Source organism: Sphaeramia orbicularis, chromosome 5 (assembly GCF_902148855.1).
Source record: "Sphaeramia orbicularis chromosome 5, fSphaOr1.1, whole genome shotgun sequence".
In the NCBI taxonomy this organism is placed as follows: Eukaryota; Metazoa; Chordata; class Actinopteri; order Kurtiformes; family Apogonidae; genus Sphaeramia; species Sphaeramia orbicularis.
Window position 1 is genome coordinate 40,613,932 of NC_043961.1, and position 27,691 is coordinate 40,641,622.

The 27,691-nt window shown below is 36.1% G+C and overlaps 1 protein-coding gene across 1 annotated transcript in view; it reads left to right on the forward strand.

Moving 5' to 3' along the window:
• Nucleotides 1–27,691, forward strand: part of grip2b (glutamate receptor interacting protein 2b) — a 388,052-nt gene that overhangs the window by 257,682 nt on the left and 102,679 nt on the right. Inside the window, exons 2-3 of the mRNA XM_030134467.1 lie at nt 15,089–15,166; nt 26,800–26,935. Of these exons, the coding sequence (XP_029990327.1) occupies nt 15,089–15,166; nt 26,800–26,935 (214 nt within the window). The remainder of the gene's footprint in view (nt 1–15,088; nt 15,167–26,799; nt 26,936–27,691) is intronic.

Sequence of the window (27,691 nt, forward strand, 5' to 3'; positions counted from 1 at the left end):
GACACAGTAACTGTTTGCCCTCAAGAAACTGTTACTTTTTTCTAATGCAGTTTTGGTTATAAATACATATCTATTGAGTCATTACATCTTCATAAGACCGTATGTGTTTATACCATAGATAAAAAAAATCTTACTATGAAGACTTGAAACAAGTATATTCTGCTTAAAATAAGAATTTTAGCATTCTATAATCCTTTAATAATATATTCTTATTTTCAGAAACCTTCATAAATGCAATATTCTTACTGCACTGGCAGATAATTGTACTTGAAATAAGACATTTTAACCCAATAATGAGTTTAATTTCTTATTTTTGCACAGGCCTTTTTTGCAGTGTACCGTCTCACTGATAGCATTAAGGCATTAAGGCAGTGCTTCGACTGCAGGGGGACAATCTGGCACGATGCCTCGTCTATAACTCAACCTGTTTGCTAAGCCGACAGCGCCAGCAGTCATTAGCCTAATCACATTCAAATTATTCACCAGGAGAAGCTAATTTATCAGGTAGAGTGGGGAAACAGAGAGGAGACAGCAGAGAAGAGGACTAAAAAGGAAATGTGTCAGTGTGTGTATCCATTAAAAAGAATATTAACGCTAATAGATGATGTGTTGTGTATCCAAAAGGCTGGTGTTAACAGCATCCTGATGCTGCAGTTAGGAAGCAGGCTAGCACCATGTATGTTACGTCTGCAGAGCTGAGGAGTCATACAGCTGTAGACGGAAAGTTATGACAAAGACAGTTTGTCTTCTTATCCAGTCAGAGACGTCGCCTCCAGTCTACTTTAAATCTTACTGTTTATGCACAGTGGTGTATGACTCCAAAAACACTTAAACACTGTATATGAAGGCAATAGAACCATAAAGAAGACGTCTGTACCGATGTAACAACAAAAATGGAACTAAACCATTGCTAACCATTGCCAAGTAAATCAGGGGTGTCAAACATGCGGGCCGGGGGCCAAATCTGGCCCGCCTAAGGGTCCAGTCCGGCCTGTGAGATGAATTTGTGAACTGCAAAAATCGCACTGAAGATATTAATGATCATTTTAGTTCAGGTTCCACATACAGACCAATTCAATCTCAAGTGGGTCAGATCAGTAAAATAAGTTAGGATAAGATAAACCTGTAAATACTTTTTTTTTTCTTTTTGTAGTAAATGTAAACATTTTCATGTAATTTTACTATATTTATACTTAACCCTCCGGTATCCAGGTGTGCTTTTTAGGCACACTTTGCACTTCGTGTTAAAAAACTTCATATTATTTTTCACAATTTAAATAAGGTTGGAATTCAAAAGTTGTTAATTTTTGCATAATCTTTTAAATTCTGGCCACCAACTAAAATTTGCACATTGTAAACAAAAGAAAATTACAAGAGTAGCATCTGTCTCCCAAGTGTGCCTAAAACACACTATTTCTTCCATTTGATATGTATGATTAGGGCTGACCTTGATTTACAAAAATAAAATCAAATTAGAGCAGAAAAATAAATCCATATATAATATTTAATAGTTTGATTTATAGGTGTGCATTTTACGCACACTTGGTGACAGATGCTAGTATTTTTGAACATTTGACCTAGCGCCAAAAATAATAATGCAAATTAACCTGTGTTGGAGTTACACACTGACATATGCAAAGATCAAATATGTGATACAGTTTTTATTTAGTATACTGAAAAAAATTTTTTTGTGTGTTTTTCGCATCCAAAAAAATGGTTTGTTTACAATACAGACATGGCATTTAAAGGGTTAAAAAATGTGACAATTATTGAGTATTTGGTATTTTTATTTACGGCTCAAGTTGATGAAATAGAAAAGTGTAAAAAAATTAAAAACAAGCTGTATGAAAAATTTTTTGACATTATTCCGCAAGTGTGTGAAAATGGCACACTTGGTGCTTAGTAAGGGCCCTGCTGGACAGGATACTGGAGGGTTAACCATCATTTCACAAAAAATATGAATAACTTAAACAAATATGAATTCACTGTGATCTATAAGTTGTAATGTGCATGTATAAATGACAAACTGAGGCATAATATTGTTAAAATTACACATATTTTTTATGTTATTCACATTGTTTTAAAGGATAGTTTGTAGATGCAAACATTTTCATAATGTGATGTTACTTTTTTCACTCTAAAACATAGAAAAAAGTTTGGAGTTGACATTATTTATATGTTATTATGTTATTATTTTACTGGTCTGGCCCACTTCAGATTAAAATTGGCTGAACGTGGCCCCTGAACTAAAATGAGTTTGACACAAATTAAGGATTTTTGACTTGGAGATTCCCAAGTGTTTTCACCTCAACTCATCAATGAAAGTGTTGTTTTGTTCCCGGGCAAACAACATGAATTTTCAATAACATTTTCATTTTTTAATGACACTTTGATCATCAAAACCGTGTTAAATAAACATGGTTATTATTACCACATTCTGTATAGAAACTGATGAGCAAAACTTTCTGTCATCACTGATTCTAAATAATACACACTTTTGGGAATGGAAAGAAAACAAATTTCAGTGTTATCTTTGCTTTTAGTTTGAATGAAGTATTAGATTTCTCTTATCAGATCCTTTTTTAGGGGGTCATTTCATGTTATTTTGGCCAGTATAGCCAAATGAGTAGGCTCAGTTTAGCTAAAGTTAGCTCACAAGGTAACCACATTCTGCCTGTTCAGTCAAACTGAGGGGAAATAACAAAAAAAAAAAAAAAAAGAATATGAACTAAAATATTAAGGACTCTTAAGAAAATGATAATAATGATGAAATAATGAATATCTGTTCTCTCTCATTACCAACATATATTAAACACTCTTTACAAAAAAAAAAAAAAAAAAAAGTTTATTGAATATACTTAGATTAGATTTAACTGGTTATAATTCATTTAATTTTGACAAATAACTTTATGATTGAATCAAAATATTATCAGGATATTGTATCATGAGTTAGTTTGAGATTCCCAGTGAAAATGCATAAATGTTCATATATTTTTTTCAAGTGCGTATTTATGTACTTTGAGTATCTGTTGTTCATTTGTATTTCTGAGCTCATGCAGGTGAATATGACTTTTTGCTGCCGGAGGCTCATGCGTGACTGTTTGGCTGAAGGTGTGCTTGGGTGTTTTTGCGTTTGTGTGTGTGTACTGATGAGCAGCCTCTGGGGTCCATTATGCCTGTGACAGCCGCACTGCAGGAAGGCAGCCAGCCACATCACTTATGAAAGCAGTTTAAAGCAAAGCTGAATACACAACTTATGAATTATTAAACTTATTACACCTCTGTGACGATCACTAAACTCTGAGACACAACAACAACGGCCTCCTTTCCTCTGACACTGCTGGGAAAAGCACTGATTTCTAAGCTTTAGCAATGGGAAAAGTATTACATATTTCAAAGCAGTTAGAGGGCAGAAAAATGTGTCATGTATGAAAAATAATTCATTTTATACTGAGGTTGTTTGGAGGTGCCTTCATACCAGGAAAGGCTTATCATTCTTTTCAAGAGGATACAGTTGTTTAATGCAAAAGCCAGTGTGAAATAGAAAATCCAAAAAATTTAGCTTTTAACACAAATGTCCTGGAATACATCTTATTGTAACTGTACAATGTTGACTCAAATAAACAAATGAATGAAGGAATGAAGGAGGAAAGAAAGAAAGAAAGAAAGAAAGAAAGAAAGAAAGAAAGAAAGAAACTAAAAAATGAATGTAAAAACAAAGATGAATTTAGAAATTAAAAAACAAATTAAAAATAAATAAATAAATCCATAGAAATTCAATAAATAAGTAAAAATTGAAGAAATAGGTTGAAAAAATGCAACATGTGTGTCAACATTTGCAGTAATGGAATGGTGTTAATGATTCAGTATTTATACAATAATCCAATAAATTTAATAATAACCCCATATCAGATATAACCCCATTTAATAATAATAAACCCCATGAATTCTATTCTTGCATAACTAACTGATGGTAAATAACTGATGCTTTCATTCAGTTGATCGTATTTAATGAATGATTTATTGGATCTACTGGTTGTGATGACAGCATTACTAAAGTTTATTTTATTTGTTTTATTTTATTATATTAGTTTGTTGTATCGTGGACAATCCCAATTAATTAACTGTATCAATAACAGTTATGGGCTGGTTTCAACACAACCCAGGCTTGGTTTAATATGAGAAGGTGTGTGTTTAAAACATTGATACTGTAATTCTTTAAATCAATCAATGTCTTTTTCTAAGAAAACTAAAGCATTGGTGTTATAGATGTGGATTTTGTAAACCCACCATTCAAACCAGTCACCACCTGTATTAAAGACAAAGACACCAAAACACAATGAAATAACTCATTGTCTGATTTAGTTGAATATACCATATATGTATTTTCTGGGGAGATGATGTTCTCCATAAAATATAAAAAAGTGTGGTACTGATTTGAATTTAGCCCATAACTATTGATTTTAGTCAAACTGAGCTAAGTTTTGATTTATAGACTCTGAGGTTAACCCGTACAGACCCCAAATCATTCACTGATACAAAATAATTAATACCTGTTAATCCACTTATCCTATCAATACCTGTGAATAATTGGTATAAAATACAGTTTGTCATCTTTTCATGGTCATCAGATATGACCCATTTGGATGTTCAGAGGCTCTGTAGTTACCGTGGAAACACCGTCATCTTCTACAACATTGATTCACCATTAAAACCCATGGAGTTGGATCAATGATAATGGATAGAGGCACATATTTTAAGTCCAGTTAATTATAGATTTTGCAGAAAAAATTATCTTCTTCTTCAGTTTTCTCTTTTTTATTATATATTATTATATGATATTATATATTATGTATTTTATTATATATTATTACATATAATAACCCTCAACTTTAATCTGAGCTTTAATGAACATCTACATGATCAGCAAATAAAATATAGGAAAATACTATATTTTCACTTAAAAATGCAAAATATAGAGAATAATATTAGAGTAAATGGTGAAAAATCACTTAAGAAAGGTTAAAAATAGAGAAAAAAATAATTTGGGAACTGACACAAAAGCAGCACTGGGTCTTTATGGGTTAATATTTTCAGGAAGCTGCTGTTCTAACTGTGGATCATACAGAAAGAGAAAACTGTTGGGTGGATCATGAAGATAGTGAAAGAGCAAATATGATAGAGATAATTAGAGATGATTGGCTGAGAAAACCAATGAAGTCATAATTTCAGCACTGATTAAACATGATCATTTAAAAACATATTGATCCATCCATTCTTTTCTCCTCAGCATCAGGAGTTCAAGCCTTGCCTGTGTATTTACGCTGCTGTCACAGGGTAAATATGCAAAGACGACAGTATGAAATATCACTGCCACCCAGACGGATGCAGTTCAAATGAAATGAAACCACTCATGATGATAACGTTGACAGTTTTCTGAGGTTCTTTTATAGAAGAGCTTAAGTCAGTGGAAAACTAACTAACCTTTCCAGTTTCCTTGCTGAAAGGTAATTGGGACTTGAAGGCAGTTTTATGGAGGGTGAGTGTAATCTGAAGGAGAATTAAAAGCACAGTTTGGCAGATAAAGGACATTAGTCACTTTTCCATTGGAGATATGCGCAAAACTTTACTGATATTTACTAAATGTCTAAAGTGCTTAATGTCGGTTTTTCCATTAAATCACAAATGCGATGATTTGTTTATTTACTATCGCGAGATGTCACTAGAAGTCATTCCATAAACATGGCGACGAACATAAATATCTATTGTTTTCATCTAGAATGCTCGTTACCCCTCTATCCCGAACTGATTAAAAAATGAATTGGTTTTCCTTGTGTGTCCACATATAGGCTACCACGCCATGTTTGTTCTAAAACTCTTCTTCTTTGCTTGTTGTAACATCCATCAACATCCAGTTTTTTTTGTTCACGTGATTCTAGTTGCACAAAAAGGTCTTTCCATTGCAGTTTTGTGTGTGCTATACCAATTTTACCACCTCTTATAAGTGCAAAAACTTTGCATCAAAAAGCAAGAGTTTGGGTGAAATTGTCATTTTTCAAGTAGGCAAATTTTTATGCGGAAGTTATATTTGCGCAATTTGAGATGAAGCTGCAAAACATTACAATATATAGTCTATTTCCTCTGCAGCTTCAGCAGACATATCGTTATCCTCATATTCATAATTGTCTAACTCATACACAAGTGGACAAAAGTATGTGGACCCGTTGAATTCAGAGGTTTCTTTTCAAACAGGGGTCTGGGATACAAAACAATAATGACAAATGTCATAATAGGATTTTATATTGGGATAAATATCATATTGATTATTAATATTGACGTTTCTATGTCAGATCATCATGAACAGGACATCTTACAGCTGTAGACATGATGCGTCCCAATATTTATGTCCATATAGTTTATAAACATCAATATTTCCTTAAAGTTTAATGGGAGATTTTTCTTCCGCAGTGAGATGTGAAGAAAGTAGATGGTTAGTTGTGGTAGAAAATTATTATTTACAGTCAGATCGCGAAAAATATTATAGAAATTTATAGGTAGAACATTTAAAATCAGAGTCATGGATAAAAAAAAAAAAAAATCAGTGTTGAGAGAAATTAAGTCAAGATCATTTCTGAGGCATTTTGGAAACAAAGATAACAATTCAAACCAAACTAACCAATGCAATGATATTTATCCCAACATAAAACTATATTATGACATTTGTCATTATTGTTTTATATCCCAGACCCCTGTTAGAAAAGAAACACCTGAATTCAACGGGTCCACATACTTTTGTCCATTTGTGTATGAGTTAGGTTATTATGATATGAGACTAACGATGTCTGTTTCAGTTGTGCTGTAATTGTAGCTGATTATAATGCAGGTTTTTAACAACACTTCTGGAATGATGTATAAAGTGTATGAGAGGTGGTTTATGAATGTTTAAAGTGGTCCCACCCCTGTGATGGAGCAGAGGTTGTAAAGTAGGACACATCCTCTCTCCTCAGAGCCACAACAACAACTGACTGTCACTGCAGCTGTCAAAGTGAGTTAACCAACGCCGCACAGCAAAATGCTTAATATCCTTCATGTATCATAGATGAGACTTTAAAAATGTACACTGATTTCAAAGGGTTCTATTAGAAGGGCTTAGAACTCCACAAATTAAGCCTGCATCGTTGTGAATGAAGTCACAAGTAAATGGGTTTCCAGCTCCTCAGATCCATTCAGATCCATCATGTCCTCAGATCTAAACAACACAATGAGACGACAGTCGCTAGTCGCTTTTCCACTGGACATACAGTATGTACAAAACTTTACCGATATTTACTAAATGTTGAAAAAACAGGAGTGTGTAATGTCGATTTTTCTATTAAATCACAAACACAAATGTGATGATTTGTTTTTTTATCATCGCGAGATGTCTACGAGAAGTCATTCCGTGAACATAGCGATGAACATAAATATCTGTTGTTTTGAATCTAGAATGCTTGTTACCCCTCTATCCGGGACTAAATTAAAAAATGATTCAGTTTCCTTGTTTGTCCACATATACTGCACCATGTTTGTCTTAAAACTCTTCCTCTTCACTTGTTGTAACATCCAGAGGTGGGTAATCCCAGGTTCATCAAGTCAAAGTCCTGTCATGTATTGGTTCCAACCTGTTCACTTAACACAGGTGATTCCACTAATTATTCCATCTCCCTGGATGAGGAGTTGTGCTCATTAAAATGGGCAGGTTCAGTGACCAGGCTGGAACCAAGACAAAGCAGGACTTTGACTTGATGAACATGGAATTACCCACCTCTGATAAAATCCATCAACATACGTTTTTTTTTGTTTATTTGTTTGTTTGTTCATGTGACTCTAGTTGCACAAAAAGGTCTTTCCATTGCAGTTTTACGTGATATACCAGTTTCACTACGCCTGAAAAACTACCTCCTGTAAGCGCAAAAACTTTTTATTGAAAAAGAAGAGTTTTGGCAAAATTGTCGCTTTTCCATTAGGCAGATTTTTATGTGCAAGTTATATTATATTTAGTTATATAGTTATATTTGAGGGTCAGTGGAAAAGTGACTAGTGACTCCCACAACACAGCTAAGTATCTGATCTGTACCTTAAATACAACTGTAGTGCCTGGGGCAGTTATTCTAATCTGATCTCAGATCTGCTGTAGTCTGTGTCTTAGGGGCTTTCACACGTTTGTCATTGGGTCCAGACATTCCAGTTTGATTTGACCCAAATGTGAGGGTGTGAAACCTCCCCCAGACCAAACAGCTGCTCTTTAGTCTGACAAAAAACTAATTGCAATCACAGGCATTTAAATCAACAACCATGGAACTTTTGCTCATTGGGTCCCCCTAAAGTCAAGAAACGGTATTGTCTGTAACAACTGTTGTAAAATCTGTATCTCAGTAATACTTGCGCATTTGTTGACAAGTCATTGATGCCAACAACCTTCCTCAGGCAAGACAATTAAGGTGCCTTCAACCATGTCTTCAGACCATGTAGAGTAGCCTTGCAGCATTTTATACATACAATATTGCTTTATTTTTTTAAATATCAGAAACGAAAATTTTTGTAGCATGTTAACTACTAGCTTGTTAGAACAGCAGAAGGCTACTGGTTGAATAACTTGATGTATGGGCATAAATGGAAGGCTATGATTTCAATAACCCGACCTGAAACATAATAAACTTAAATGCAGAAGATTTTATAGCAGAATGTAGCCCTCCTAGTCCAACAGTACCAGGTCCAGGTCTCCATGGGTAGGGCATCCCTCCTCCTCTTTCAGCCAGTGAAAGCTGGGCCAATGTTCACCCTAGTCCAGCCTCTTATTTTATCACTCTCACTTTCTTTTCTTTGTTTCTTCAGACAACTGCCTTACCCTCTGTGCTTTTCTTGTTGCTCCAGCAATGACTGTTAGCCTGTTTGTAGCTTTTCTTCACTCGTAACTTTTTTTACCTGCCTCGTCTGTTGAAGGTGGAGGGGGATGTGACGTATGCCGTAAAGCTGTCCAGTTTTGTAGTTCTTTTTGTGTAGGCGTTACAACCCCAAACCAGAAGTTGCACAGCGCCAGTGCAGGCCATACAGACGCTCTGGAGTGATGATGAAAGTGTAATTGAACCTATTGTGAGTTGTTGTACCACCAAAATGATGTTGGAAACATAGTTTGAAGGCTGAAAAACTCCATAGTGTTGCTTTAAACAATAGTAAAGTTGTTGGCAAAAACAAAAGAAGAAAATGTCTTATGGAAGAAGTTTAAAATGTAACAACAATCAGACGCATCGGCTTCAGCATATATGCTGTCAATGATGAAATGTTTCTCCACTTCTGAAATTCCAGTGTGAAACCAAAACTAAGTGAACCAAAGTGTCCCCTTTACTAAAAAAATCCAAAATAAAGGAAACAAACACTGACTGAAATGAGGGACTCTCTAAACCATGGGTGTCAAACATATGGTCCACAGACCAAAGCCAGCCCTCCAAAGGGTCCAGTCCGGCCTGTGGGATGAATTTGTGAAATGTGAAAATTACACTGAAGAAATGACAGTCATTTTCATTCAGGTTCCACATTCAGCTCAAATCAATCTCAAGTGGATCAGAACAGTAAAATACAATCATAATAACCTAAAAAATAATAAACTCTCAAAATGTTTCTCTTGTTTAGTGTAGAAAAAGGAAAATGACACAATAATGTTTCCATTTACACAATATCTTTTCACAAAAACTGTGAATAACCCAAACAAATATGAACAACCTGAAATGTCTTAGGAGTGCAATTTTAACAATATTCTGCCTGTTATTAAATATTTTGTGTATTTTTAGATCCACTGTGATCTGTAAGCTGTAATGTACACGTGGAAATGATAAATTGTTAAAATTGCGCTTATTTTTCTTTAGACATTTCAGGTTGTTCATATTCAAATTTAGGACAGTTTGTAGATGTAAATATTTTCATTTTGTAATTTTACTTGTTTCACGCTAAAACACAGAGAAAAGTTTGGGGTTGACATGTATTCTGTTATTATTTTACTGGTCAGATCATATTGAGAGGATGTGGCCCCTGAACTAAAGTGAGGTTGACAGCCCTGCTCTAGCTGTTATGACTTCTTCTTTTTTGTTGCAGTTTGATATTATTTTAAATGGAAATGAAATGAAAAAGAATTATTCTTATTGTTATTACACCTCATACACTGAATTTTTAAAGACTAAATCTAGTTCACAGGAAGGCATCAACTGTCATTTTCTAATGCACAGTGACAAGTGAATCTTGCAAAATCAGATCCATAAAATGTAAGAATATTTCAGTCGATGAAACACCCCAAACAAGTTGTTTAAACGACTGAAGAAAAAGAGGCAGCCCCTTGGATCCATCATCATACTCACTTATTCTGTTTTATGGAGCACGAACGTTGCAGCTACTTCAATAGTTTAAAGCAGGGGTGTCAAAGTCATTTTAGTTCAGGTTCCACAATCAGCCCAATTTGATCTCCAGTGGGCAGAAACAGTAAAATAACAACATAATAACCTATAAATAATGACAACTTTCCCTGTTTGTTTTAGTGCAATAAAAACATTAAATTATGGAAATATTTCCATTTACAAACTTTCACAAAAAATATGAATAAAATGAAAAAATTGATATTTTGTAAGAAAAAAAGTGCAATTTTAACAATATTATGCCTCAACTTATCATGTATACACTGTATTACACACAGTGTTACACAAACATGTGGTAACAGGCAGAATATTGTTAAAACTTTGGAGTTTGGAACTAAAATAAGAACAATTTCTACAATATTACATCTCACCTTATTTTTAACACAACTTACAGATCACAGTGGATCTACAAAAACACAAAACTTTTAATAACAGGCAGAATATTGGTACAATTGTGCAGAATTCTCTTAAGACATTTCAGGTTCGTATTTGTTTAGGTTATTCACATTTTATTGTGATAGGATTGTTTGTAAATGTGAATTATATATCTATATATCTATATCTATCTATCTATCTATCTATCTATCTATCTATCTATCTATCTATCTATCTATCTATCTATCTATCTATCTATCTATCTATAAAATTAACTCAAGAAGAATATTTGTAATTGTCAGGTATTTATAGATTATGGTATTATTTTACTGGATCACATGGGTCTGTAAGTGGAACCTAAACTAAAACAAGTTTGACACCTTTGATTATTAATACCTTCAGTGTAATTTTTGCACTTTGCAAAGTCATTCCATGGGCTGGATCGGAACCTTTGGCCGGCCAGTTTTGGCCCGCCGGCTGCAAGTTTGACACCCCTGGTTTAAAGTTATAGTTGAATCTGAGCAGACCTGCATTAACTAAATAACCTCTAAAATATTAAAGTCCTGACACATCTCTGCAGGAGCATCTCGGCCAAAAACTGTAAACCAGGACATCTGTTCCCCCCTGTGACAGAGAAGTGTAATGACTGCTGTTTATTGTTCATCTTTGGTCGATGCTGTAACAGTGTCATTAACATTTGATAGTGTTTCCATCAGCACATTGACAGTTTGAGTGAGTGACTGAGTGGATGTGTGGAAAATTCTTCATATATGAAATCTTCTCATTCAGGTGTATGAACAAAGTAATGCAGTCCAATTTGTGATTTTACTCAGGAGGTTATGTTTGGCAGTATTACTTTATCATTTTTGTACAGTTCTTCCAAATGTTACGCTTCATTATCCTCATATAATTACCGAAGTCATCCACTGTATGGACAAAAGTATGTGGACCCATTGAATTCAGGTGTTTTTTTTCTAACAGGGGTCTGAGATACAAAACAATAATGACAAATGTCATTATATTGTTTTATATTGGGATAAATATCATATTGATTATTAATATTGATGTTTCTATGTCAGATCCTCATGAACAGGACATCTTACAGCTGTAGACATGATGTGTCCCAATATTTATGTCCATATAGTTTATAAGCAATATTTCCTTAAGGTTTAATGGGAGATTTTTCTTCCTCAGTGAGATGTGAAGAAAGTAGATGGTTAAGTTGTGGTAGAAAATTATTTACTGTCCGAGCAGGAAAAGTATTTTAGAAATTTAGAGGTAGAACATTTAAAATCATAGTCATGGCTAAAAAAAAATCCATGTTGAGAGAAATGAAGTCAAAACCATCTATGAGACATTTTGGAAACAAAGATAACAATTTAAACCAAACTAATCAATGCAATGATATTTATCCCAATATAAAACTATTTTATGACATTTGTTGTTATTGTTTTGTATTCCAGACCCCTGTTAGAAAAGAAACATGAATTCAACGTGTCCACATACTTTTGTCCATTTGTGTATGAATTAGGCAATTATGATATGAGGATAACGATATGTTAAAGAGGAAACGCCCCTACTGTAATAGCATTTCACCAACATCTACTTACATCTCCTTTAGAGTCTTTAAGAATCCTTTCAGTGGGAGGATTTCATGGAGTATCCTTCACATAAAGCAGCCACAGTCTCATCATTGTCCCAGTTCAGTCGACAATAATCACATTCCAGAAAAGCAGATGAGTCATCCAGGCTTTTTAAGTTTAGAAAATGGTGTTGTGGTGTCACTGCCTCACATACAGGGTGGGGAAGCAAAATTTACAATATTTTGAGGCAGGGGTTGAAAGACAGTGTATGACCAATTAGTTTATTGAAAGTCATGAGAATTTATTTGCCACAAGAAAATTTACATAATAGAAAATGTTTTTATTCTATGTGTCCTTCTTTCTCAATAACTGCCTTCACACACTTCCTGAAACTTGCGCAAGTGTTCCTCAAATATTGGGGTGACAACTTCTCCCATTCTTCTTTAATAGTATCTTCCAGACTTTCTCGTAATAGTTTTGCTCGTAGTCATTCTCTTCTTTACATTATAAACAGTCTTTATGGACACTCCAACTATTTTTGAAATCTCCTTTGGTGTGATGAGTGCATTCAGCAAATCACACACTCTTTGATGTTTGCTTTCCTGATTACTCATATGGGCAAAAGTTTCTGAAAAGGTATGGATAATAGTGTTAGGTATGATTATGACATCAATATATGTTTGGTTTCAAAACAATTGACGTAGTGCCTGCTGAGAAAAAACAACTAAATGATCATTGTAAATTTTGCTTCCCCACCCTGTAATGTAGACACACACACACACACACACACACAAAATGTGCAACCATGAAGCTGAGACCATAGAACAATAAAAACAGTCCCATCTGATCGATTCAGTATGGGGCAGGACTGGAAGAATCTACATAAAGACACATAACATTGAAATTCTGTATGTTGTTTTGTCTGCTTTATTTATTTCATTATTGATTTATTTGTTTATTATCATACAATACAATAGTGCTGGTAATGTGGATCTTTATATTTGCCTTATATATTATTGTTGTGTATCCTACTTATTAATCCCATGTTTGTTTTATTTCTGTTTGTTCTCCTATTGCCATTTTGTTTTTATTAGCTTTATGTGAAACCATCGTTTATAACTGAATCTTATTTGTTTCTATATGTTGCTGTTTCATTCCTTGAATACCTTCTGTCATAATTGATCTTTCCTCATTTCTTAGTCTTGTACTCATTGGTTTATATTAAATTCTCTCGTCACATGTACGGGTTAGTGTAGTATTGAACATACAATAGCTGATAGCTATGTCAACGCTAATGGAAGAAGCCTCTGGGTTCACACTAACCAAAAAACACAGGCAGTATCTGGGTTTTGGCGTTGCTCTTTATGTTTCTGTCTATAGTATTCTGATTTCCACTCAAAACAGTATTATGATGGAGACTTTAAACGTTTTTCACTTTACCATCCATGTTCACTGGCTTTATCCCTGTTGTGCTTTTGTCATAAAGGTATCCACTCAGACCTGACCACACCTATTTATTTATTTTTTTTTTTAGTCTTTAGTCAGGCTTTCCAGTGGGGTGTCAGAGGGGTTAGGTGTTGGTTGGCTTGATGAAATTATTTGATTTAAAAATTATTTTAACTTTATTATTTTTCATGTTGTGCCTACCATATTTGTGAAAGGAATCTGATGACACTAACTGTAGTTATAAAAAAAAAAAAAAAAGGTTTATTGATATTTCTAGAATTTTTGAAGTTTGTGGAAGACTTTAGCAGGTAGGGTTTGTCAATTTTCTTACAAGAGAGTGGTCACATTTTATTTAAAAAAAAATCACAACGATTTGGGCTATCATATGACGGCATATTAGGGCCACATAAGAAAATAAGAACACTTGTCACTACGAGAATAAAATCGTAAAATATTGAGATAAAACCGATTATTTTATGCGAACAAAGGTGAATACAAAAATAGTCATAATTTTACGAGAATGAAGTCGTAATATTATGAGAATAATGTCATATTTTGAGAGTAAAGCCATAATATTACAAAACAGGTGGGAAAAATATCATAATTTCTAGGGATAAAGTTGCATAATGGAGAACTTGGAACATTTTGTGAGGTTATACTTTCATTTGGGGTTTGTCCGGTCCTACAGAAATGAAAGTTGCTGCTTCACTTGTTGCATTCACTGTAGTTGGAAACTCTGTCATCAACAACGCTTGACGCTTACAATTTCTAAATTATGACTTTTTATCGCACTATTGCAAATTTATTTTCAAAATATTATGACTTTAATCTCATAAAACTACAACATTATTTTCATTAAATGATGAGTTTTTTTTTAAAACAATGACTTTATTCTCATAGTATTATGACTTTATTCTCGTAATGACAAGTGTTTTTATTTTTCCTATGTGGCCCTAATACGCTGCCGTAATATCATTGGAAAAACTGGTGTGAATAAAAAAAAAAAAAAAAAAAAAAAAAAATTGAAAAAACTTAAAAACTGAAGTTTCTAAATAAGCCCACTGGGGACCATCTGTGACTAATAGATCTGGGAAAAGTAATTTATTTAGTATTGATGTTCTCTGCTTTGGTTTGGCTTTGCTGGTGTCCAACATGGCGTGCGGTGCTGCGCCTCAGCCGAATAATTGAAAGAAAACCCAATTTCAGCATAAACTTTATGTTGGCTTTGTCTGTTCTTTCCAGATGATGGACCATACGGAAAATCGAAGGATATCTCTGGACCAGAGCACACTATGGCCTCCAGAAGACACAGCATACCAGGTATGTAGCGCTTTTATCTTCCATCCATATGCCTCCCGGATATTCCATTCATATGTGATCAAATTTTGTCTGGTTGGAAACATAAGGTCACCCACGTTAGATTTTAATTGATCATAATAATTAGAACTGCAGTGAGTGGATTGGGCTGCAGAAAGTCTACCCTGTGATACAGACTTTGTTTAATTACAGGTGTTTCCAGATAGATCGGAGGTTAATATGTGATTAAAATCTATAAATACCTCTAAAGATTTTCTCACACACATTTCTACTTCTCTGTTGTGTATCTCACAGAAGCTGGTTAAAGTAGTTTTTCTTTTCTAATCAAACAATGTCTGGTTCATCTGTTTTTCATTCAGGACTACTTTTGTCAAAACTACAGTACTTTGTCTGAACAGGTTATATTTGTCAGTATGGCTCTGCCTGCCATTCACTTACAGATGTGGAACAGCTGAGTGGGTGTTCACACCTTCTTGCACTTCTATGAACACACACGGAAGAGCATTCAGACCCACAGGGAACAGAACAGAGCAGGCATCAGTCATGGCAAAGGATACAGATTAAAAGGTGGACCTAGAGGAGCAGTTTCTATATGACAGCCAGAATGAGATTAACCAATAGGATGCACAGAATAATCTGATGGGGGTGGGCTCCGTGATCAGCTGTTGCCGGTTATTATCTGACATATGGGCTGCCTGAACTAACGCTACTCTAAATTATATTTAAGCTTTTGATTTTGACCAAGAGGAGAAAGCTGCAGCAGTTTATATATATATATATATATATATATATATATATATATGTATATGTATTCAAATATCAGTAGCCCCCCCTCCATGCTGTTAATTAACAGTATTTCCATGTGTCCAAATATTTGTTCAGAGTACTTAACAGAATGACCACCTCCATTTACACTATCTCCTGGTTGTAACAGAGTATCATTACACTTCTTATGAATAGGTTTAGACACTGGCTACTGCAAAGTGAGAGTTAAGGAAGATTTGATCATGTCTGTTTGCTGTAAATTTTGACAAGACATACATTTAATTGCATTATTAGATCTATGTGATTGGAACATCAGAGTTATGTGTGCAATTCCATATATGTCCTCCCTTTCAACATGTCATGTCCTTAGTCCACTTACTTTTTTATTATGATGTAATAATTTGGAAAAACAGTAGGAGGATTTTTTAAAAGTGTCACTAATCCATTAGTCTTTCTGTGCTTATGCACCTGAATTACTTCCCTGACAATGAACAACTTCAAAGATGACTCCATCATAAACACAGTCCGCTTGTTTACATAACAAACTGAAACATCACTCAGGCCTTTTTGGAAATTTTGTTGTGAAGTGCATTGTGGGAATGGCGACCAAGAGAAAGTGGTTTCTCACAGATTCGGCAAGAAAACAAGCCAGATCACTACAACGTTAAATCACACAGTCCACCAGGGTTGTTTTAAAGAATGAGTATAGTTGGTGGATGGAGTAAAGGCCACATTTGGGTTCAACGCTCACGAAGAGACAGCTGTTGCATGGAATTCCCATTCCCACAATGCACTTTACGACAAAATTTCCAAAAAGGCCCGAGTGACGTTTCAGTTTGTTATGTAAACAAGCGGACTGTGTTTATGATGGGGTCATCTTCCGAGTTGTTCACCAAGTGACTCAGGTGTGTAAGCATGGAAAGACTAATGGATTAGTGACACAGAATCGTGAAGTTTGTTGAATATCAATGATGTACAGATCGGATAAATGCGACCTGGCTGTTCAGACTGAAGTCCCATTGCAAAATATCAGATACGTATCGGATTTAGGACCAGATAAGGAAGTGGTCTGGGTCAGATTTGAAAAAATTGGATGTGTACTCTTCAAACTGTCTTTAACAGATTGGATACAGATCATATATGGGCAAAAAAATGGGATTTGCGCCACATTTGCCTGCAATCTGATCGTAGCTGTAGTCATTCTTTGGTTATACTTGGTTATGTAAAACTAATCTACTGTATCTGTGTGTTTACGCATCTCTGTTTTTATGCCAAATCACTAATTTCCTGATGTTTCAGTGCAGTATGAAACCCCTCTCATTACTCTATTCCCTGAGCTCCAAACAGAGTGCTTGGTAAATCTAAATGAACGCTGGATCGGTCAGTCTCTGCATCTCTGCTGGAATAATCCATTTTGGTGATGGATTCGGTTCAGGGCATTAAACTACATTCATAGAGGCTTGGGTGCTTTTATGCAAATACCAACAATCCAGTGACTAATGAATGAATGAATTCTGTATCTGCCTTGCTGCAGATACCGAATTTGTGTGTGTTTTGCGTGAATGTGTGTGTTGTAATGCTCGGTAGAGATAACTGTAGTGTGAAGCACTTTGCTGATCCTGAGTGTCACCTCAGGGATTTACCTAATCTAGCTATCTATCACAGCAAAGCTTCATCTCACCTCTGTGTGTGTGTGTGTGTGTGTGTGTGTGTGTGTGTGCGCGCGTGTGTGTGTGTGGATGTGTGTGAGTGTGTGTAAGTGTACTGGAGTGGAGAATAATGTCAAAGCTGAATGTTTGTTTCATTCTGCAGTAGTCATTGTTTCCTGCTGTGTGTACGTGTGTGTGTGTGTGTGTGTGTGTGTTCCAGTATATCTGGTGATGATACAAATGCAGACTAATGAAGAGACATCATTTTATCAACAGGGCTCAGTGGTTTTACAGTTCATAGATGCGTCCTTGGAGAATCCCTTGAAGAAAGTCTGTCTTTCAGTCATAGGCTACGTTCAGACTGCAGGCAAATGTGGCCCAAATCTGATTTTTTTTGCCCATATAACATCTGTATCCAATCTGTTACAGACAGTTTGAACAGCACAAATCCAATTTTTTTCAAATCCAACCCAGGCCACTTTCATATGTGGTCCTAAATCCAATATGTATCTGATATTTTGCAATGTGACTTAAGTCTGAATGGCTAGGTCGCATTTATCTGACCTTTACGTCATTGAAATGTGACAAACATCACAATTCTGCATCCCAGGTGGAAGAGCGCCAGGAAAAACATATTTACGTTCGTAAACACAGTGCAGGCCTGCGTGGTCATGTATTACATCAGGACCTCTTTTGCGCATGCAGGTTACTTCAGGGTCGCATTCAGTTCATACTCAAAATTGATAGAAGTCCCGTTTAATGTGTAATATGAACAAGCATACAAAAAAATTCAATTTCACCCAAAAATCTGAATTGTGCAGTAAGACCTGCTGTCTGAACGTATTCTTAATTCCCATTACCTTTAAAATGTAACACTTCAATAACACCTTAATGAATGTCACAACATTTTCCACAATTATTGTCTTGGATTCAAAGATGAACTGAAGAGGTTTTAGTGGCCAATGGTCAGAGGACCCCCGAAAGAATAGCTGTAGCTATGGTACAGCTAATGGGGATCTGAAAGAATGAAAGGAAGGAAGGAAGGAAGGAAGGAAGGAAGGAAGGAAGGAAGAAAGAGTTCAAGGTCACCCTTAGACACTCGTAAACATGGACAGATTCCAGTCTCACCTTTATTACTTCTGATGGGCTTCAATCACGTTATCAATACTGTTCTTATGTTTACATTTGTTAGTCTTCTGGTTCAGCAGAGTGTATTTCTTTTTTATTTTTACTTTTGTAGATTTAAACAAGAGGAAGTTATGAAAAGCACTGACCTCTCGAAGTGATCATTTAGTTCATGGAATATTTAATCAGTTGGCTTTGTAATTTCCATGTCTATGAATGATATTATGGATCATCACAGAGGTCATCTGACTCTAATGGAACCAGTGGTTTTCATCAAATAATAGTTTATTCAGGGGTTTGAGTCCTCTTCTCCACTCAAACCAGAATCTGGTCTAAATTCAAAGACATACAGGCTGTGACGTGGTTTCACCTAAAGACTGGAGCCTTTTTTTCTGTATATTAGTGCATGTGTCTGTCATTTCCAACGGATGCTGCAAATCAAATTAAGTTTTTCTTGGATTAAATATTAAATCAAATCAAGTTTTATTTATATACCATCACATCATAACAAAAATTTTCTCATGGAAAACTGATCTCTTGAAATGGCATTGTATGTCACGCCACTTCTTACGGCAATTGGCATTTGATAAGCATGCATTTTCAGCCTTTCGCATGTTATTCAAAGCTGTTTGGGTGCGTGTCAATTTACGCCAAGATCTCCAGTTCACATAACGCTAACCGCTAACCCTAACCCTGACCCTCAGTGCACAGTATTTGACACATTGATTCAGGTTGGACAGGGATCTAATAACGGCGTGAACATACACACAGAAAGCTTATAATGTGTACAGGTAACATGCCAATTAAAAGTGGTGTGTACATTTACGCAAGTCATGATATCACGTTGATCTCATGACACTTTCCATTTAGAGCTGGTCTAAACCCAACTCTCAAGTCAATTTACAGACACAAACAGAATCCACCAGGGATAAACATTTGGTGACAATGGAAGAAAAAAGACTAACTAAAAACACTATCACATCTAAATGGATAAATGAGTGATGATGATGAAAGCATATACTTCATGTTAATAAATGTTTATTTTTTTCTAACTCTACCATCTCCTGTAAGCCGTCCTTATGCAGGTCAGCGCCTAAACAACTAATTTGAAAAGCTGGTGTATTTTTTCGTGTGATTATATTTAGTGTAAACTACAATGTAAAAACTATGTTCTTGACCTTCTATCTTCAAAACAGCTGAGCAGACACAGTAAACATTCCCAAGACAGCCTATTAAGGTGTTTACCTGACCAAACCTTGACTCAACTCCAGAAGAACTGGCTCACTGTACCTGCTTGTTCTCAGGAAAGAGGTTACATTTATTTATGCATTTTTAAAATATTCTTATCCAGAAACACAATGTGATGTTTTGTCCAGCAAAAATTCAAGACCCAAATTTTCTGTGACTTTTTCTTCACCAAGGCATCATGTAAACAGAGCAGTGAACAGTGTTGTATAGTAGAGCTATAAGTTTCCGAGGGCATTTCCATGACCTCGAATCATTTAACAGTTGGAATGGTCTGGAAGAAGAAAACGGTGACATTATAATGTAGTTTGATTTGTCTTGCATTGCAGACATAAACACATGCAGTAAATATAGATCCATTCAGACTGCAACAGTTCATGCTAAAGAAACGGAGCAATGTACTGAGTGGAAGTAAAGATTTGTGTGACCAGTATTTGAAGAAATGAACCAGAAACCAAAAGGATTAGAAGTCCAGAGGCCAGGTTCTGATATGGTCTGGGCAGTGTTTCCTGTGGAATTGATCTCTCGGTGTGGTGGTGTATGTATAATCCAGGGGGGGTGGGTCGGCTGGTTTCCATCCAATAATTCTGTCCTTATAATAACCGGGGGGGAGGGGGGGGGCAGGGTGGTGTGGTCTGTGCCATATGCACCTCACAATTGGTACGCACGGCACGGACCAAGGAAAAAATCTGAAAAAATTATAGTCAGTCATTGGACAAAATACGTAAAATAAGTAATTTCCTGGACTCATCGCATCAATAAGGATGAATAGAGTAGGGCGGGTCTTGAAAACCCCCCTGAGGACCAACAAAATGATAGGACTCATGACTTTCACTCATGATTGGATGAAACAGGGACGGGAGGTTTTTTGTGCCTGGTAGTCTTCTTAAGTGTCATTGGCCACGGCTAGATCTTCATCATTCAGCAGCATGGTCTGTTTGCTGAGAGAACTCTGCTAAGAATAACTGAACATATTCATTGAAAGGAAATTGCAGAAGAGTCTAGAAAAGAGTCAGTTTTGGTATGATAGGGTAATTAATAGGGCTGGGTATCATGGCCAGTTTCCTTAATTGATTTGATTTCGATTCATAAAGTTCTGAATCGATTAATTGCAATTCGATTCAATGCAGTATTAATTGATTGATTCAGATTCATTTAGTGATAACAAAGTACAATTTTGAGTTGTAACTTGATTATTTGACTGCTGCAGCCATGTGACACAGAATCAATACTGATATTAGAAAGGAAATAAATATGACACTTCAGCAGTAAATAGCTGAATCTGCTCTAAAATAATGAACAGGACAGAAACATTGCCATGTTTCTACAGTGGCTCAGAACGGACTTCATCATCTTTATTCTGTTTTATACCTGGTGCTTCCAGCCTTAAGGCACATTACTGTCACCCTGGGGCACTGACACCAGTTTGGCCCCCCTGAAACAGAATCATGTTCATCATCATAATCATGTTCAGAATCATGTTGGGTCCTTGGTACAAGAAACTCACTGGAGGGGGAGAGTGGGCGGAGCTTCATGATTTCCGCTTTACTATTCCTCTAACTCCGTACTCAGCCACAGTTGATTGAAGTTAATATTTCTAGAACGACTGGCTTCCATGACCCGCCTCTGCCAGCCAGGTCCTCCACACTGCAGGTTTGAGTTTGAGGCCAGGAGGACCTCCCACAGAGGGGTTTTCCCCACCCTTCCTCCATGTTCCTCCCGCGCCAGAACTGTTGCGAGCATGACCAGGACGCCCCATCTCCGAGGGGCTTGCGAGACGGAGCCAGAGCCGGCCGCGCTTCTGTGTCGGTGGTTTCTGGGTCATTTACTCGCAGCCCTGCTCTGAAAAATCTATCTCATCCACCATTAATCGATTACACAAAATTAAAAGCAACTGATCCAAAATCGATTAAATTATTTTTTTTACCCAGCCCTAGTAATTAATCATTTCTTAGATGAGGAAAGGAGGGTAGAATTCACATACAAATCATAAGTTTGTGATTTGTATAAATGCTACTTCTCCTTCCCCTATTCTTCAGACCACCAGCAGCCACTGGTTAGAGTTAACGTTAGTGTTGGGGTTAAGGTTAGAGACATCTGCGCATATTTGGACAAGACAATTTGAAACCACACTGCACACATTCCAAAGGCTTTACTGAGGAAGAAGAAGGTGCTGCAGGTGCTGGACTGGCCTGATGGACCCCACTTGACCTCAATAGAGCGTGTGTGGAGCATCTGGAAAAATAAAATGCATGAATGAAGACTGTGTACTGTGCCGTGACTTGTTTGCACGAAGAATGTTATAAAAATAAACGTGAAAGGCTTTATTACTTGGGATGTTCAGTCCCTGGACATCTTAAGCTGTGTGCAACATTACAAAGCTGTTCTGTTTCAACACAAAATATTTAATAAATGTCTGGGTCATCCGCCTCATCGGCCATTTATTTATTTACTCTATTAATTATCTCACCGGCCAATGAGCTATTGTGAAGGTGCTGCGTCTGTCATCATCTTTGTTAGTAATGTCTTCAAACATCTTCTCTGATGAAAGTACAGGTCAGATTCATTTCAAATTTTACATGTATCTTCCTTGGGACAATGTCTACAAAGTTTGTTCACAGTTTTCAAATACTTACTTTTTTAAAACATTTTTTACAAACTTTTGAATCATTAAAAATGTGCCTTTACTTATAATGGCCCATATTTTGTTGGTTTATAACATGTACATGGTTAGAAATATCGGTATAGTTACTATTAAGCACTGATAGGAAGTCATATATGGGCTTTCATTTGGATCCATGGCCTTTGACCTTGAATGACCTTGTAGGGTCAAACTCAAGGTCACCAGTATCTACATTTCAACAATCTTCTTCTCCAAAACTACTGGTTGGATATATGTCAAAATGTATATGTATCTTCCTTGGGACAAAGTCTACAAAGTTTGGTCACAATTTTGAGAAATTTTGATTTTTGAATTTTTGAAAATATTTGTAAAATATTTAAAAATTAGCCTTTACTTATAATGGTCCATATTTTGAAGGTTTATAACATGTAAATGGTTAGAGATATCAATATATTTCCTATTTATTACTGATAGAAGTCATATATGGACTTTGATTGAATTAGTTGAGTTCTCCTTCAGTGAAAGTACCGCCCACTTCTATTGGGAGATTGATCTCCTGCATCAAGACCACAGGACTCAAACATAGAAAACCTCACAAATTCAATTGGTATTGGTTCAGATAGAACATGACACTGACATACAGGGACACTGGACTATATACAACTATATTTTTTAGAATGGTACTGTGTTCTGATTAACCCCTAAATTAATATTTTACTGTAATTAAAATGTTACTCATATTTTGTATTTTACGTTCATGTTGAACTTGTCCAAACAATGCAAGTCAGGTTACGGTTATGATGTCAGAATCATAGCTGTAGAAACCATATAAGAACCTTGGTTCGTGAACTGCAATTTGTAAGCTTTGAGGTTCATGACAGGGCTGTTGCAATGTTGTGTGTTCTAAATGAGAAGAACAAGGGGTGACAGAGAAACTTATTGAAACCACTGACCATTTTAACTGACACTGCAATAAATAAACACTGCAAGGTCATGCCAGCCTCTAAATAAAAGTAAATACATAGAATTGTGTGATAACAGCAATCTGAAAGTCACAGACTTGGTGAGGCCCTAAGCTATATAAAGCCCTGAGTCCCCCCCCCCCCCCTTAAATGACACCAGCTGGTCTCAGAAAGCTTGAAAATACATATGCATTTGAATTATATGAAAAACTGAAATTATATTGCCTTTTGATTTTTATTAATAATATTCAGTAGTAAAGATTGTATTGTAAAATCCCAAACATTATATTAGAGAATCCTCTAAGTTACAACTTAAAACATTTTCTTTCTTGATTTTGCAAAAGCAAAATTATTGATGATGTCATCAAAAGATATGCTATGCAACTTATGGCTTTCTATGCACATGATGCCATGAACAAACAATTTTTCTTGAGACATTGTGATGTTGTGTTTGTGATGAGACTAGTACAGAGGCTGAACCCAATTGCAAGACCAACAGACAGACGTGAGTTCGAGTGTGTTTATTGAACACTTTTACAAGGGAAAAGACACAACACAGAATAATTAGTGAATCTGTGATGACGCAGTGTTTGGGGCTTGACGTCTGGGCCGTGAGTAGAAACAGCAGACGACCAGCGTGGCCGAGCCGGGAAAAACCCAACGGAACCCCGACTAGGAACAAACAAAGGGAGGTCAAAAAACAGTCCAGGTCATACACGGGAAGGCACAATGATAAGCAACAGAACATGAGGGACAGGCAAAAACTCAGTCGGTAATCCAGGTGAAGGGTCGATACACAGGTAAACGTTGGAGGCTGAGGTAATCAGGGGTAAAGGCAGAATCGGAAGTCGGATGAACGAACCAGGTCAAAACCAGACGAGCAGGCAGATGAGGAACAGGCAGAATCAGTGGTCGGTAGACAAAAACGGATCACAACGGGCAGACAGACTGACAGGATCCAAAACGCTGGTTAGTAAGCACACAAGTGTAGCGAACAAACTGGCAACGAGACAGGGGAAGACACAGGTTTTAAATACACAAGAGGGCGGGAAGACAATTGGACACAAGTGGAACACATCAGGGCGGAGTCAGGTAATCAAGCACAGGTGAAACAATCAAGGAGGGGAAGTAAAGACACCAGACATGACACATGAGGGAAACTTAACAAAATAAAACAGGAACTGACAGACAACATAAATGACAGACAACATAAAAGACAGACAAATCCAGACACAGTCTGGGAGCCGACATGACACTGTTGTTAAAAGATAGCGAAGGGGGCCCTCTAGTGGTCAGAATAAGTTGCAGTAACGAATATTTTGTACTTCAGGTATTCCCGTAGACAGGTCAGATATAAGAAGGAACTAAATGGACATGTTTTTCTCACTCTGTATGGCCAGGAAAACGTTTGCCTGTAAGTATTTTATGTTCAAGTTGTCGTAGGAATGAATAGTATAAAATATCTCTGATGTGAACCTTTGGTGCTGGATAAAAAGATGTTATACTTTAAATGGATCTGTAAATGCTAATTGTTAGCGTGTCTATAGATTTTCCCATTCAAGTTAGCATCAAGCTAGCAATTTATTTCCTATTCATTTAAATGTATAATGTCATGTAAATGTACTAAGGTAATGAACATAACTGAGACATATTTTATATGCATGTTTGATGTTTTACAGTGAGTCTCAAGTAACGTTTTGGAGAGAAGTTTTGACGTCCGGCTTTTCTTGGGAAACCTGTTGTCTATCTGCCGAGCTAGTCTTCACACACACAAGCAGAGGCAGAATAGACATAGTTGCCCTCAGTTCATTTTTTATTCTCTTTAGCTGTGAAAATGATCTGTTTTCTCAACAATTAGTTTCCATCAGACGGAAATAGCAGTGATATTACTTCCATATTAGGGAAAAATAAATTAATCTTGTTTTGAAAGATGATTTGATTTTGGAAAAATTAGCAAAAGGACTTACAACTTTTTTTCTGACCTTTTTATGGTCAAAATATGAAAAAAAAAAAGTCCAGATGGATCATTTTAGGCTCAGGGATTAAAGGGTTAAACACAATTATATTCACTATAATTCCATGAATTATCTATAGGTGACTGACACAAGAAACACTGATACTAAATATTACATATCACCTATAATTTAGCTATGCAGTCAACATAATTATAGATGATTAATTTGCAAAATTTAAATTTTAAGACAACACACTGAGTTAAAAAAAAAAAAGTGGAATTTTTTTTTTTGCTTCTGCAAATGGTGAGGCCTAAGCTGTAACTTATTTAGCTTGGACCTAAATTGAGTACTGGCTACAGTTACCTCAGCTCATTACCAGGCTACTTTTTAGAGGTATTTCCTGTCATAAAAATATGTTGCTCACGTGTTCCTTGTGATGTGTTTAAAGACCTTTACATCCCTGTTAGGCACTTTTGAACAGAAGAAGTGTTACAGTAGTTGCTTTTCCATTGGGTATTTGTGCAAAACTTTACAGATATTTACTAAATATCAAATAAATAGAAGTGCATAACATTGTTTTTTCCATTAAATCACAAATGTGACAATGTGATTATTTATTATTGTGAGATGTCATGAGAAGTGAACCCATAAACACGCCGGCGAACATAAATATCTGTTGTTTTGAATCTAGAATGCTCATTACTCCTCTATCCCGTATTAAATTAAAAAAATGATTCATTTTCCTCGTGCGTCCACACATACTGCGCCATGTTTGTTTTAAAACTGTTTTTCGCTTGTTGTAACATCCATCAACATCAGTTTTTTTTGTTCACATGACTCTAGTTGCACAAAAAGGTTTTTCAGTTGCAGTTTTGCACAATATACCAATTTTGCTATGCCCGAAAAACCACCTCTTGCAAGCGCAAAAACTTTTCATAAAAAAACAAGAGTTTTGGCAAAATTGTCATTTCTCCATTAGGCAAATTCTTATGTGCAAATTATATTTGTGCGATTTTAGGGTCAATGGAAAAGTGACTAATGTGAGAGGGGTCAATATGTTATTCAACCACACACTCCAGTAGACACCTCCTGCTTTGACTGTTTAGTATCTATGCTAATCCAGAAAACCCAAACAGATGGAGGGCAAGTCACTAACCACTTATCTCTGTGGTGTATTCTGTGTTTGTAAATGTCTTGTGTACATCCATGTGTGTGTGTGTGTGTCTGTCTGTCTGTCTGTCAATGGCATTCTTCTGTTTGTTGTTGGCGTGTGTGTGTACCTGTGTTTATGTGTGTGTGTATTTCTGGTTAGAAGCTCTGCGGGGGGTGACTATGGTGGAGCTGGTGAAGAAAGAAGGCAGCACGCTGGGCCTCACCATCTCAGGAGGAACCGACAAGGATGGGAAACCACGGGTATCCAACCTGAGGCCCGGAGGACTGGCAGCTAGGTGGGGCTAGAGAGCAACAAATACACCAGTGGTGGTTTAATGTTACAATGAGATGTTACAGGAACAACCAGGTGGAACAAATAATATCAAATACACTGACCTGTGAGAACACTACACGACAACTACCACAACCATGACTACTACTGCTACTACTACTACTACTACTTCTACCACAACTACCACTAGCACCACCACCACTACTACTACTACTACTACTACTACTTCTGTCACCACTACGACCACTATTAGTACTACTAATTGTTGTTATTTTCACACCAACTTCTGACATGTAAATCCAATAATGAGCTAAGCTTTTGATATATTTCAATATTGAGTCACCTGCAGTTGACACACTCTCATACCTTATAATAACCAAATTAATAAATAACCAATGAGTCTCCAGACATCATACATGCACAAAATTTGCTGCCACAAAATTCCACAGAAAACTTTTTTTTTTTTTTTAATGACATGACTATATAATTTCTACTGTGACATGGGTTTGGTTTGGTTTGATTTTATACATAAAAAACAACATGGTTATGGTTGGGAAAGGGGTATGGGAAGGACTAAAATAAAGAAATAACATAAACATTCTGAAAATAAACATAGCATTTCCTTTGGATTTGAAATATGACAAAAACACAAGTCTCCTGAGTTTTACGGAACACAGTCACAGGAACAACCTTTACTTACACACATTCATATGATGGAAAGGTGTACATAAATGCTAGTTATTTTGAGCCCCTTCAGAAA